Source organism: Colletotrichum lupini, chromosome 1 (assembly GCF_023278565.1).
Source record: "Colletotrichum lupini chromosome 1, complete sequence".
Lineage (NCBI taxonomy): Eukaryota > Fungi > Ascomycota > Sordariomycetes > Glomerellales > Glomerellaceae > Colletotrichum > Colletotrichum lupini.
In genome coordinates this window covers 2,803,417-2,818,171 of record NC_064672.1, presented here as the reverse complement: position 1 = coordinate 2,818,171, position 14,755 = coordinate 2,803,417, and the positions used below count along the sequence as shown (strand labels likewise).

The 14,755-nt window shown below is 52.2% G+C and overlaps 5 protein-coding genes across 5 annotated transcripts; 3 read left to right on the top strand and 2 right to left on the bottom strand.

Moving 5' to 3' along the window:
• Positions 1–352: 352 nt before the first annotated feature.
• CLUP02_00795 (C6 zinc finger protein) lies at positions 353–2,142 on the top strand (the record flags this gene model as incomplete). Its single annotated transcript, XM_049279841.1, has 6 exons — positions 353–418; positions 508–825; positions 884–970; positions 1,018–1,161; positions 1,211–1,718; positions 1,811–2,142. The coding sequence occupies 6 exons, from the start codon at positions 353–355 to the stop codon at positions 2,140–2,142; spliced, it is 1,455 nt and encodes a 484-aa protein (XP_049135798.1).
• A 1,166-nt stretch (positions 2,143–3,308) lies between these two features.
• CLUP02_00794 (uncharacterized protein) lies at positions 3,309–4,358 on the top strand (the record flags this gene model as incomplete). The annotated part of the gene is made up of 1 exon (XM_049279840.1): positions 3,309–4,358. One exon carries the CDS (start codon positions 3,309–3,311, stop codon positions 4,356–4,358), a length of 1,050 nt encoding a protein of 349 aa, XP_049135797.1.
• Positions 4,359–7,700: 3,342 nt separating this feature from the next.
• On the top strand, positions 7,701–8,624 carry CLUP02_00793 (uncharacterized protein; the record flags this gene model as incomplete). Its single annotated transcript, XM_049279839.1, has 2 exons — positions 7,701–7,712; positions 7,818–8,624. 2 exons carry the CDS (start codon positions 7,701–7,703, stop codon positions 8,622–8,624), a joined length of 819 nt encoding a protein of 272 aa, XP_049135796.1.
• Positions 8,625–9,554: 930 nt separating this feature from the next.
• CLUP02_00792 (uncharacterized protein) lies at positions 9,555–10,053 on the bottom strand (the record flags this gene model as incomplete). The annotated part of the gene is made up of 4 exons (XM_049279838.1): positions 9,555–9,663; positions 9,751–9,781; positions 9,861–9,951; positions 10,012–10,053. The coding sequence occupies 4 exons, from the start codon at positions 10,051–10,053 to the stop codon at positions 9,555–9,557; spliced, it is 273 nt and encodes a 90-aa protein (XP_049135795.1).
• Positions 10,054–11,557: 1,504 nt separating this feature from the next.
• CLUP02_00791 (uncharacterized protein) lies at positions 11,558–13,045 on the bottom strand (the record flags this gene model as incomplete). The annotated part of the gene is made up of 1 exon (XM_049279837.1): positions 11,558–13,045. One exon carries the CDS (start codon positions 13,043–13,045, stop codon positions 11,558–11,560), a length of 1,488 nt encoding a protein of 495 aa, XP_049135794.1.
• Positions 13,046–14,755: the final 1,710 nt, after the last annotated feature.

Below are 14,755 nucleotides of genomic sequence, written 5' to 3'. Positions count from 1 at the left end.
AGGTAGAGCACGGCAACTTATTCCGATGTGAGACGTAGAGGAGAGCGGGCGCTTCGTCTCACCCCACCCCGGCAGCCGTCCGTTCGGAAGAGGCCCAGTTTTCGGCATCACCAACTTCATCGGCGGCGCGGCGAACTGAGGCTGCACTCAACCATTCTTCACATCAAAGCCCAGACGCTGTCGTTCAGTGAACGGGGAGAGATTTTGGTAATGTCCTCAGACAGCCTTGTCAAGCACAGCCTCCGAAATGCAAACATCAGTTGCGATTGCCGGTGATCGGCAGCCAATGGCATCTAGCAACGCTTGATCTCAGACTTGTGGCGGCCTATCGATCGCCCGACGCCCTGCCACGATGACAATCTTTGGTGCTGCCACACGTGACGTGGCTGCCTTGGCACCAGCTTTAGCTGAAAGCGACGTCAATTACTGCAGGTTGACCGTTGAAGCTATTCATCAAAACTAAACCGTTCAAACCGTCTATAGTCAAACTCGCACACTGGCTTTTAGGCCTTCAAGCACTCAAGCAGCCAAGTTTGCATCATCATGAACACCGCTCCTTCATCACTTCCTCTCATCGCAGCCGCCCCAAGCTTTAGTGATTTTGACTATGGGGCCTTCTTCCAAGGTGAAGACATGTTGCTCGGAGATGAGAATACGTATTCGAGCGAGACCCTTTCCGAGTCACCCACGAACAGGGTCTCCGCTTCAGGGCCAAGCGGAGAAGGTTCGTCTCGCCACGGTCCCGCTCAGAAGCAGCGACTTGAGAGACGAGGGCATACCAAAAGTCGCAGAGGGTGCTTCAACTGCAAGAGAAGGCGCATCAAGGTGAGCCGGCATTCTCATCAATTTCCCCTCTCTCGCATACTGACGTTGTATATAAAAGTGCCAAGAGACGCAACCATCATGTGGGCATTGTAACAAAATGGGCTTGAAGTGCGAGTATCCCAATGCTCCAACGATTGTGCACCAAGTATGTCAGTTTCAACATTTGTAATCCATGTGCATTGTCTAATGTAGTGTACCCAGCCGCAACATCAAGTGCCGCTGTTCAGTTTGCAAGATATGCGGTTCTTCCAACACTTTATGCTACAATGCTACCCTCACCACCCGATAGGTAACGAAAACATCTGGACCCATGAGGTTCCATGCTTGTCCCAAACCGTGAGCTCTACGAACTGAATTGATGAGAGACCCTACTAAACCCGTACAGAACGAATTTCTCATGCACGCAATTCTCGGGATGGCAGCCTGCGACCTCATGAACGCGGACCCGAGCCTCCTGGCATTCGCCATGGCGCACCGCGTCAAGGCCATAAGAGCCATCAAAAAGTCCCTCGCCGAGCTGCCGAAGCAAAAGGGCACGACGCCGGAGCACGCCAACGCCCTGGTCGCGACGTGCTTCGCGCTCACGTTCCAGTCCGTGACGTTTGAGGACGGCATGACCGAGTACATGACTTTCATCCGCGGCATCTTGATCATCGGCACGCAGATGTACATCAAGGGCATCAAGCCCATCTTTGTGAACTTGATGGGGCAGGACTCGAGCGCGGTCCTGGAGCCCAAGATGGTGGATCTGCCGCTGATTCGGACCGAGTGGGCGGACGGTGCTGTCGAGGGGGTTGGCGGGTTGAGGGGTCTCTGTCGGGATGGGGTGGAGGTTGAGTATTTTGAGCTTCTTTTGGATATGGCGACGAAGCTGCATACTTCGTCTTGGAAGGGTACGTTATTCTCCCTCAAATATGGAATCCCTGGCCTGTCCTCCCTTCATTATACTATAAGCGAACCACTAACAACCGACTTGCTCAAACAGCGTATCAGACGCTTTCGAAGCACTACGGCTGGTGGATCCAGCTTCCACACGAAAAGTTCCAACGCGTCATCGACATGACCTCGCAGACGATGGTCCTCTTGGCCAGCCACTGGATCGCGCTGAAGCAGATCATGGCCACGGTGACCAACGCCGAGCACGAATGTCGCGAGAAGGCGCCGCCAAAGAAGAGTGCGGTGGATCTGGGCATCATTCGGTGGCTCGGGTACCTAAATCGGCAGATCGACCATGAGCATTTGGTGTATAATCGGTGGCCTTTATGGGTAGAGGAGCAGCTTAAGCAGGACCTGACCTTTTTTGGGAAAAAGTTTTGAGGAAAGTTTTGCTGGCGGAGGTTCATGTGATACTGTCTTCACCACATCTTTATTCGTTCTGAAATATTTCCGATCTATCAAGAGCTGTCAAGACTTGGACAATCTGTTGTCAAAATTGCAAATGAAAATGACTAGTATTGTTTGACAGACGACGCATCGTATCCGCAAGAGCGAACACGATGTATCAAGCCCTTCCCGTCCGACGATCTAGTTATCTGATTGAGAACCTGACTCCTTTGGCTCAATATCCACTTACTCACAGACCAGACGAACGCCCCCGATTGACAAGCATAACGTCCCCCCTGAGAGCGAACGGGGTGGGTAGGAGAAAAGAGATCTTTGCCGATCTTCATCAGCAGGGCAAACGATCTCGGTGAGTGCCGTTTAAGCCCCACTCGTCACCGCCCGCCGGCACTGCCCCTCCCCGGTCAACCACAGGCGCACCGCCCCGGTGGTGGCGTACATGATTGGACGGTTGGTACGAAACGAGGAATACGACGGACCGGAGGTGGGGCCGTGCAAACCAATTGGCGTCCGAGAGGATGCCTGACGAGGTGCTTGAATGGACGACAAATTCGGCTGAAGAATGCCCAATTTATTGTCGATTCTCGATAAAGTACCTAGAAAGTAAGACATGCGAGGAATACGGTGAAAGAGCGCGCTGGTGGGGCTTGGGGGTGGAGGCGGAGGCGGTAGGTGTTTCGATGCAGCTGAGCCTTCCTGGAAAGTGAAGCCTTCCTGATCTTTGGGCTGACAGACTACCCTCACTTAACGTGATCACTACAGGTCGAATCTCGAAGGCTTGCTGCGCATCTTACATCTTGAATTCGAGGATACATCTGAAGAATCTTCATTGGTCAGAGATCAGTGAGGCGAAATAATGAAATATTGAGTTTTTGAATCGGCGGAAAGTCCGCAGAGAAAAGTCCGCCGTCGTCGCATTCCTCGCATTCGACTAATTTTGGAGTCTCGGGACGCGTGAGAAGGATAAAGTCAAGAGTGTTTCCTTCCTGGTCAGAAACGAAGACTATTGGCGTCTCATATTGCCTTCCTCTTGTTCGCGACGTCCCTAAGGCGTAACTGTCTCGTCCTGTCTTCGAGGCAGAGTCGTCTCTGATACATATAACATATTCATCTAAAGACTAGCATAGCTGTCCGTGTCCATCATGTCGACCACGATCGTTGCAGACGAATTGCACACTGTGCCCAGCAATTCTTCGTTGCCCACATACTCCTCGGCAACAGGCATCGAGCTCGCAGATATCTCACCATCGACATCATCCGATTCCAGTCCTGCACCACCAGCCTACGATCAAACAACAACCGCCACCCCGCAAGACACGGAAGCCGTGCCCAGCAGTGATGGCGGCCCAGAACCCTCTTCCCCAGGAGACTTCTTCACCCCCACAGTTCACTTGCAGATCGAAACCACCGGAAAGCAATGGCTCTCGCTCCCCCTCGGCACCCGGCCCGATCCGATCGCAATCTACCACGTCGAAGCGGGCTCCTGGAGCGCGGAATCTGTCCCGGCATACGTCTCCCTCCGCTTCTCGCGGAATGACGGGAGCTGCCACCTCCTCAGGGGTGACGACGCATCTCAGACACCCGTATGCACGACGCTCTACCGCTTCGGGCCGGGGAAGCCTCCCATCTTCCGACCGTCTCAGGCTCTCGCGCCGTTTCACGTACCCACGCCTCCAGCGTCTTCTGGCTCTTCTTCGACGGAGGTATCACTCCAAGAAGAGGAGAATGGTCACCACGAGGTGGACGTGAGCGCCGCAGACCTCCAGATCGTCTCCAAGTACCTCACCTCCCGCACCCAGATTCTCAAGACGCCAGCGGGAACCTTCCAGTGGCGCTATGCCACGCGCAAAGAACGCGCTACAGTGCCTGGCGCCGACCAACTACTCGTCTGTGAGCTCGTGCAGACCGTCGCTCTGGCAGGCGGGAAGAAGACGGAGGAGAGCAGGACGAGAATCGCGCAGTTTGTTCGTGGCAAGGAAACGAGGACGCGGGGAACCGGGCGCACAACGGCGGGGAATGGGGGCAGATTGATGCTCAATGTGATGAGGTGGGTTGACTCGAAGGACGGTAGAAGAGAGGCGGTGGAGGTGCTAATTGTTGCGAGTTGTGTCTGCATGTTGAAGAAGGAGGTTGATCGGAGACGGATGCAGCAGATGGTGATACTTGCGGCTGGAGCTTCTGGGGGAGCGTAGTAGTGATTCCCAAGCCCTGTTCATTGTTCCGTTCGGTGTCTGTCTTGCTTGTTGGGTAGGAAATATTCCTGAATATAATCATTAATGGTCCCATTTGCCATGGTATCCCTTGATTTCGGCCACACTCGGTAAGAAATACAGACTGCAAAATGGTAGGGTCGGCAGGATGGCTCGGACCCATGACTCCCAAAAATAAATAGCCACCGGGGGTCGAAATCCTTTGTGTGTTCTTGCAAGTGATCAGTCGCAACTACTGCGCCAGAAGTCTCCTCATCCGATGGTGCTAGGAGAGGAGAAATTTTTTCTCATGTGCCTAGCAAAGGCGGTGCCTGCTCCCTGAATATCCGCTGGCTTCTGTGTATTCATCGTCTCTGGGGAAACATGAGGGCGAATTCCCTCATCCTACGACTTTTCGAGACCACATATCACCTCATCCCAACGTGATTACTACCCGCATACCGGCTCATAAGAGCAAGTATGTACGTTTACTCCACTATTTGCTCCCGAGTCCAAAGTCGTCATCGATCTTGACCTGAACTTGCTCAACCTTCCCCCCATAGACGGCTGGTCTCAACACATCACTATGTTACCTGAGCTCTAAGGAGCCGATGGATCAATGACAAGTTTAGACTCGCACTCAGCCCGGCAAGCAGGCGAGCCGCGCAGATTTCGCATAAATTCCAGAAGATGGACCACTTTGTATCGTATCAGCATGATTCCTTACTCAGTGAGACCCTATGTATGCTTCCAAAGCTCGGCATGATCATGGAACGTAACAGTCTTGCTGGTAGATCGATTAAAATCGAAGACCTGCCGGTGCCATCCATCACTTGGACTCATACAGGTCAAAGATTGGATTCAAGATCCAGTGACTGTACTTCAAGCATGGTCCATTTGTCCATCTGCCAAGATTAAAAATGACACACAAGCCAAAGACGTCTTAGTATGAGTTTACGAATAAATAACTCCTCCACACCACCCCGTATGCTTCCAGATGATCTGCCGAAGTGCGTCCACCTGGCCTGCAATACACCTATGAGCCTATGGTGAAATCCAGGGCTAGTTTTGAAGACCTGATGGCTTGCCAAAGATCGAGTTTGCTTTGTCTGCACGCGCCTATATCTGCCTATAGGCCGGGCGACTTATGAACCTGACAGTCAGATTCAGTTTTTGAAAGAGCCAGCATGGAAGCACGCATATCAAAACAAAGGAACGACTCTTTCGAGACGAGACGAACTGAGCAGTCTTAGCACACCACGTAATAGGCTTCAAGTGTCCATCAAAAGCGGCATACCAGTAGAGCTTGCCCTAGGAAGAAAGAAAGGCAGGCCTTTCAGCGGTCGCATCACGACGGAAATAATATACCAGCTTTGCAGTGGCTGTGCCTGCCTCATCCTGGTCGCCCAGGTATGATACGGCGCCCAAAAGCACCCACTCACAGAGCTCCGACTAGAAAGTTATCCTTGTTATAAATCACGGCAGGTGACATACAGATAATAACAGTGGCTCGAAAAGGGTCGGTCTATATGAACGATCTATTCACAGGTGTCAACTCGAAGTCAGAAGTTCATTAGAGCTCATTTTTACGTGGTTCTCCCGTTTAAGCTCCGTCATCGTCGTCTGCGTTGTGAAGACGAATACGAGAGGAACGAGGGTCCGTGAAGAAAGCTCGTGAGTGTTCTTTTTCCTTCTTCATTTGAGCAGTGTGAATCGCTACCTCCGTGATTAGTGAGAATTTAGTGCAATGAGTGAGCTGATAAATCGTCCGCAGCTTCTACACCTGGATCGACAAGCAACTTTCTATCGGATCTAGTTTTGAGTAATACAATATGGACCACGGGAATGTGACGATTTATAGCTGAACGTCAGGGCAGAGTGTTCATTTGGGGTCCGCTGTCCTGGCAGGTTATGGGATCTTACGGACAGGATTTTCACACAGACTCATGAGTTTGGCTTGCAAGCTGCCGGCATCTCCCATGCGGGACCATACATGGATTTATTTCAGTTCGAGACGGGAATGTATACACGTAAACATACTGGGAAACTCATATAACATCTGACCTTGTCTACTTACGAAAAGTCTCAATCTTAAATAACATGGAGAAACTTACACTGAGCTGTAGCGACAGACGATTTCGATATATCAGAAGAAAGGGCATGTCTCCCGCCCACTGATACTTGGGTTGACACTGAAAGCTGTTACCATGTCGGCAGCGCTAGTCACGCCACCCCTGCATAGTTAGAAGGGTAACCCCGCATCACCGCTCCAAACAACACAAAAAACGAAGCTATCGTCACCCACCATGGCCCACCACATAGTAGACATCAAAACACCAAAATGGAAACGAAAACATACAACACCAGGTATTCGCTGGTCGTCACCGACCCAACTACTAATCCGGCCCTCATTGGCTTATCTATGGGAGAGCGGACGGGATCCCGAGTTTTCCAATGGGTATGGTCGTATGTCATAATCTGGGGAGCGGAAGATGCCCAAGTCGAGAGGAAAGGGGGACATTCAGCACCTCCATCTCAACCCCCCATTCCCAGATAGACTAATTCCAGTGAGGTTTGACGTCAGATGGAAAGAGAAAAGTCAAATCTGTCATTTATTCTTATGATTCGTCTCGGTCCCGTTCACTTGTTACCAGAACTCTTGGTGTCCCCTTGGGCCGGCCATCACGATGTCCAAGCAAGGGTTGATCAACTGCTACGGTATCGTAACGTCAGGGATGAAAGCTTCAAGGCCATGGTTCACTGTGATTCGCCTCCATACCTAGGCTCAATGTGAATTATGAGGTGTATCTTGTGGCAGGAGAGTAAAACAACACTACCAGGTCTGAGCCGAGGAAGTAGACACAAGTACCTTACTCTACAGCCTAACTATCCAGAAGCCTGACTCCATATTTTTATGTCACCTCAGATGTCTAGTGAGCATAGCCTTTTAGCATAGCGGCCCTCCATCTGCCTATGTACGCCATATTGTACCTGATACCACACTCACATCAGAACTCCTTGGCATCACTGAAAGGAAGCGGCCCTTGTGTCAAGAATACTCCAAGGCCTCCTACTTCACCTATTATGCAGAAGACATATGACGTGCGAATTCTAAGCTCAGAACCAAGACGCTAATCTTGTCTGACTTGTCAATGTTGAAATGATGGGGGAAAATACTGGCCTAGGCAACCGTGGAAGCCTGAGAAGAAGAAAGTTGATAGCTGAGATAAGCCTGCAAACCGATTGAGGCCATGAGTCTTTGCATCTCCCATAACATATACTTAAATCGACACTCCTACCACATCGCCTGCGCTCTGCCTGTCTGCTCCAAGCAACCCATACAACATGACCATCGAGGTGAATACCCCAAGCCTACCATAATCACGCAATGACCTCACTCACAAGCTCAGCCATAATAACCATAGCAACCAAGTCTCTAAGCCAATACTAACCTTCTTGTAGTACATCTTCCTGTTTCAGTCAAAGATCATTGCTGCACGCGGGAGTCCTGCTTTTCTAAGAGAGGTTCCCTCCCTCTACGAAAATGTCCTTGAGCTCCAGCTACCGGACTGCATCGTCAATGAGACATCCTTACCCAGAAATGTGATTCTCAAGATTGAGTATCCTAAAGACAGGGATCTCTTCGATCCACCAAAGACGGCCCTTTTCGACAACGAGGCCCTCATCTACGACCGGCTTCAACCGCTGCAAGGGAGCGTCATCCCGAGATACCTGGGCTTAGCGAGCATCGCGGGCAGGAGAGCGCACCTCTTGTCAGATATCGGCGGCATGTCCATGATCAAGAAGGAACTCTTGCGAACTGATCCAGCGACAAACTTTGAGGAGATGATTTCTGTTTCGCTTTGTCTCATACGTCAACACGGCGTTCGGCTAGAGTATCTGGACCCGTCCAACGTCCACTTGTGCGGAGATGCGCTTTGCATCGTGGATCTTGAGCATGCCCAGTTGATTCCGTCAGACCTCTCCCATGAGGAGGAGGAAGAGGAGGAGGATCGTCTCCGGGAACAAGGACGACATTTCGTGGATAACATTCAGGCTCGACGAGATCTTGAGAAGAAGATGATAGAATTGCATAGGCGTCCTCCCTGGCGATTCAAATCTCCGAGACCTAAAAAAAGGAAAGAGGCGACGAAAGGAAAAAAGGTTGATAAGCTGAGAGAGGTTATTGGGGGGCATGGGGTTGTGGTCGAAAGGCCCAACCTCCGCCGGGCGTCAGGCTCCTCCTCAGACATGATCGTAGATGATTAGAGCGAGTCTATTGATAGGCAAGAGAGGAGCTATGTCAGGCCTGAGTCGTCATTGTGCTCTCGGCAACCCACAATGAGGGGACAAAAACATCATTCTCTGCGGTCCACTCAAGTATTTCGGTTACTTCAAAGCTCTGATTAAAACTCACGGAGCTGCCGGAGCAGGCCTCTTGATAAAATTGAGACTAGGCATAATAATTGAGAAATTCATCATGGCGGCAGGCATCCTACCATCGTAACTCTTAGCCGCAAGCCCGGTGTCCGTATTGATGGATTGTTAAAGTTGCCTAGCTCAATGAGACCGGCTAGCAGTGTCACGAGCCCCGTTGCGGTGTATTGTGAGGTCAAAATTAATGGTATTAGTGATTCAAGTGACGGCAGGCCTGACTGGTCGTAGCATGGTCAATCTAGGCAGACTGTACTGTTCCATCATATTAACCAAACTGAGCTTGACGTTGCTTCTTCATCTCGCCGGGGGCTATAACCCTTCTTGACAGTATCGCGGAGTTGTAGTGGTGGCGATATGCCAGGTTGGCAGTAGCACCATAGTCAGAGCAAGCCTTCTCTTTTCTCACTTGGCACGCTGCAAGTAACGAGAGGTATGGGACACGTCACTTATCAGCCAAGGAAGCAAAACCGTCAGCCGTCGCACTTGAAGCCTGGTCGAGACTCACAGGGCGAACTTAAGTGGCACCGGCCTTGATCACAATAATGTTAGTTATCATGACAGCGGCATACTACTGAACGGCGACGGGAAGTGTCTCTTCTTCCATAAGCCTCGTAAATTCTCTCAGTGACTTTTTACCCTTCGTCAAGTAGTGTTCTTCGCATGAGACAATTCGTCGGGTTCAAACAAAGTGGCAAGGTACGTACTGCGTCTGCCCTGGACTTCGACAGGAGGAGCGGCAGATATTAAGTCAACCCGTCGTGGCTACTTGACCTCGCACATGTCGATCAGGCTTTGGCGATCGAGCTGCTCGGGCACAGCCAGCTTCATCTCAGCCGGTAACTGAGAGGTCTCGCACGGCATGATGGAGATGCTAGATGGAAAACGTAAGCAGGGGGCATTATCATTGGCCTCTCTAGGCTAAAGATGCCAAGTTACGTTGCCACACAAGACGTTTTACCAGCCCTCATCTCTCTCTTCCTTCATAGTCACTGCAGAACATATACACACACGCGCGGAGAGGAAGAGAGAGATGGCGACTGGACAAGGTAATAGGTATGGCATGTTCACAAAACACATGGCAAATGGCGAGTCTCAGAAGGTTCATGTGAGGGGGAGGATGCCAGTCCATGGTGGTGCCGCGCCACAACCATGTGGGCTTCTGCCCACGAGAGACACTTTAGCAATACAAGCTCTGCCTTTTATATCACAACAGGCCTACTGTCAGATGACGAGGATTGATGCTGGACGCATACTTCCTCATCGTCTTGTGGCGAGTCGAGTCGTGTTCCGGGCTTGATCTCCCACAGACAATCCCCCCTCGAGGATCCCAAAGATGGACGTGATAGAACCCCCCCTATGTTCCACCAAGAATACCTTTTTGATCGAGATGGCGAACAACAAACCGTCTACCACCAGCCAGTCCCCGGGGTTGTAGTAAGTTCTCTCCCAGCAAATCGGAAGTTCACCGAGTGGTGCGAGGATAGATGGAGGAACAGGTCGCACCTCAAATCTACCAAGGACGTACATATCCAAGGGACTCAACCATTCCTGTTGATGTAGATATCTCACCTTGAGTTGTTCAGTCGGAGGACCTCTCTCTCTACTCCCCTCAGCCACGAGCTACTCCGTATATCCACTTCCCAAACCTCAGCGCCTCAGCACGCCTCGCTGCCAAATCCCAAACCTACACTCGCAACTTACACAAACCCATCCCCCCGCACATCACGAAAGCAGCCAAGCATAAGCATCCAGCAGTTCATCAACAAGCAGGTCAGAAAAGAGGCTGTATTGTCTGTATCCATCACCCAAGCCAGAGTAGGCAGCAAAAGACGAAAACCTTTCCCCACGACCAAAACGCAATCGTCTCCAGTCTTCGCCACATCTCCCCAGCTTCGACTACTTTCCACAAAACGCTTCGCCTTTTTTTTCCGTTCCTCCCCGTGTTACCAAGCCAAGGAACATCTACTCCTCGAGCCGCGTTCCCAGAAACTGCAGCACAAAAACTCAAAATGAAACTCCAGATTTCACTCATTCCAATCGCCTCCATATCGACACATGCGCGTCAGCATCACAAGATGACGCCCGAAAAAAGAAGGCATCATTGCATCTTTCCCCTCCTCCCATCCCAATATTGGCAAACTTCCGAGATACGTAGAAAGCCGATAGTTAAAGACAGGGAAGAAAAGGGCAAGGACCGCAGATGTCGACTACATACATGAAAGTGAGAAAGAAACAAAGAGCTTCCTCAACTACAAGACGCGAAATCATCAGGGTAAAACGGTCAAGCCAAAGATCCCAGTCGGACAGGGGTCATCTGGCTCCTATCTCCCTCATATCCCCTCCCCATTTCTTTTGTCTGCTTTCCACACCGTTGATCGTCTTTTCCGAGTCCATAATCCCCGGCTCAAGTCCTGCCCTTAGACTACTAACGCTTGGACCGTCTTCTGCTGTTTGCCCCGTGATGAACGTTGCAGGCATTGAGACAGGGAGGTCATGTGGCGTCTTCGCCTACTCGAGAACCATTCGCCAAGATCAAAACAAAGTCGTACTGCGCGGTCGATGCTGATTTCGTAAAAGAAAAAGAAGGTCATTTCATGTCGTTAAAAGTCGTAAAGCTCGTCCAGAAAGGCCCCGGTGTCTCTATTGAACACCATGCTTCCTCCACTCTCCCTAAGTCTTGCAGACCATGGTGATAATGACCATGATCGTGTCTTGCCAATTGCAAACTCCACCATTGAGGGACAGCAAACACTTCGCTTGCCCCTTTAGGTGAATCGCGTCAAACCCCTCCACCGGCTGGGCAGCTCGCGCTCCTGCGCAACGCCATAGTTCTCCCCTTCGCAACCGAACCCGCGGTTCTTAAACTGCTCGGGTCCGCACTGCATGGCCGCCGCGCCGTGGTTCGAGTTGGGCCTCAGGCCCAGCGGCTCGGCTGCCTTGCGGGCGGTTCGGGAAGTCCAGGCACGAGCTGCCTCGCGGAAGGATCGCCTCGAGTCGTTGGAATCGATGCTACTGCGAGTGCTAGCCGCGTAGGAGGGATTCGGGGGCGTAAAGTCCGTGTCCATGGGCATGGGGCCGAGAGAGGACGAGGGCTGGTGCTTGGCGAGCTTATTGCTTGCGCGGTTCGAGCTACTAAACGACCGGCGAACAAAAACAGTACCTCCACCGACAGCGCGGGGAGGCGGGGGAGGAGGCATGTAGTTAGGAGGAGGCGGAGGCGGCATGTAATTGGGAGGTGGCATGTCCACCGAGGCAGACTGGGCGTGAGACCTTTGCTTGCGGAGACCTGGGATCGAGAGGTCAACGGACATACGAGAAGCAGACTTGCGCAGCTTCTTGGCTGCCGACATATCTTCATCATTGTCCATGCCGCGTTTCCTGTTTCCGTCGCGCGAATCTGGCAAAGGCTGAACCTCCTCAGTCGCCGGGAGAGGCCACTGACCCGATACGCGCTCGGCGAAGGACTTCTTGTCCGTGGGAGGCTTGGTCGAGTACGTGGTGGTCGAGGGGTTGAACGAGGGCGGGGGAGGCTGGCGGGTGGAGCGGATAGCATGCGCATCAAAGAAACCATCCTTCATAAGTTGCTGGTAGCTGGCCATGATCTCGTCTCTGCTGGGCATGCCCGCGCCGTTCGCGAAATGTGCAGGCATCGCGGCGGCGGTCGGCGCGCCAATGGGGCCCAGGCCGTTGCCGTTACCATTGCTGCTGCCGAAGCCTCCAGCCCCGCCTCCTTGAGCAAGGAGCTTGCCATCGAGGCTCAGTGGGCGCTTAGCCCCCTTATCCTTGTCCCTGACGAAGCTCAGCTTCTCGCGGAGGCCGCCCCAGAAACCCTTCTTCCCGACGTGGCTGCTAGCCGAACTGGCGGGTCTCTTAACTTCGCCGTAGGTGATTGTCGGTTGGTGTAGAAGTGGCTGGGACTGCTGGTGTAGCGGCTGGTGATGTTGCTGCTGCCGAAGTCTCTCAGGGGAGAAGACACCAGCGTCGGGTGCGTCGACGTAAAAGTCCATGTGGAAACGGCGGGCAATCTCAGTCGAATCCTCGGGGCCGAGGAAGTCGATTGGTGGCGCAGCCGAGGTACGGTCGTTCATTGAACCCTCGACGAAGCGGGAATTGGCGCGCTGCACCGACGAGTTTGATCGTTTCGCCGCGGGTCGCTGGCCGTTGGACGTCGAATTGCTTGACGGAGGGCCCGCGATCGGGTGGGAGGTCAGCGGACCAGGCGCCGACGGGTCCTCCATTGTTGACATGGGCATTGTTTCGTTTGTGCTTTGGTCCAATGTTTTGTTCAGAAAGGGGGTTTGGGTGATTGAGTTTCTTGCTGTGTGGGTTGACAGCCGAAATCCAACCTTTTTTTCGTCTGTTCTTCTTTACTTGAGGTCTGTTGAACCGGGGGAAAGACGCAATGGAAGCTGTCGTCAGACCCTGATGAGCGCAAAGGTGAGGGGAAGGTTTTGTCGGGCGATGCGGTGCTGCGGCATCCGAAAGGGTTTTTGTTTACTTTTCTGTCGTTACATCTGCCACGCTCCGCATCCGCGCAGGCACGCGGCGCAACCTCTCTGTCGTCGCGGGCTTCTTCCCTGCACAGATGGCAGAGGAGAAGGCACAATGAGGCGTGTTCAGGATGATGAGAGTTCGAGTATTGTTGCAGTGTGGAGTGGGGATGGAAGAGTGAGAAAGTGCTGAAAAGGGGGAGAGGGAAGAAGATACAGCGAGGACGAAGTTTGGAAGAAAGTAAGGCAAGGTAAGCTAAGCTAAGCTAACGGTACGCGCAGAAGTCACGAACCGTGATGGGCTTGGTTGGAGGCGTGTTGATCTCGTAGTACCAAACGTATTGGAAGGGCAACGGCAACCAACAATGGAGAGCCAGGGGTAGTGCGATTTTTTGGGGGGGGAAAGACCCGCAAATGGTCCAATGTCGGCCGGGGTTGCTGACCTCTGATGGCTGCTGTTCCCCGAACTAAGGGCCAGAATGGGCAACTGGGGGCCGCGAAAGGTGGAATCGGCCGTTGCTGCGTTGCTCAGGCAAACAAAACGCGCCCACATTTATCCCATTCGTCCCTGGACGCGCAAGATGCGACTCCACTTGGCGCGTTGCCCTTCACCGGGCCATCCTCGCCATCCTCACCTTAAAAACTGGCCGAGAGGAGCATTGGCCACGTGACGCTTGGACCTGGTGCTCTTTCCCTTACATCCAAGGCATATTCCGTACGAGGACCACCTCTGTCTCTCAGACTCTCTCCCGTGATCTCATCTCATCTCACCCTTCCTCTCTCTCACCTCACATTAGCTTGTTGTCTATTTACGTCCGTTGGTGCTGTCAATCTAGCTTGATCGTGCCACGCACGCACGCAGCACGCTACGGCTCACATATCCCATGCACCTGTTCTCTCAAGCTATCTTAGTACTCAGATCTTACCCGTCTCACGCTACTGGGACATTGAGATCGACAAAGCTGAGGGAATCCGGCGTTGACGCAAGCACAATGTTGTATCGCAACACACACATCCGAGATGGTCACTTCGTAAGGCTCATCTCTCATAGGAGCCGTACTCATCTCATCCCTTATTAGAGCCTCACGTCACTTGTCAACGTCACGAGAAAGGGTAAAGTATCGGTAGCGTCTTTGAGCATTGGAACCTTTTTCCCATTTTCCTATACAAAAGTTTAAACTAAGTGTCCCCGTTGCCCACGGGGCACAGTGGACAACCCACTATCAATCCATGCAGTACTCCTGCCCAACTAGACACAAGGAAATAATAAAAGCAAGACCAATGACACATTAAAGCTCACTCAGATGTGCCTGTCTTCGTGAACATCGAAAAGTCGTTTCGTTTTCAATTCCAGTCTGAATCATGATCAAGTAAGACATGGTAGGAAAGTAAAGATGATCGCTCGTGGCCAAGTAAAACGGCCATCAAGATCGTAGAGAGAGTGTTGGGAGGAACATAGGGAAAGAAACTTGG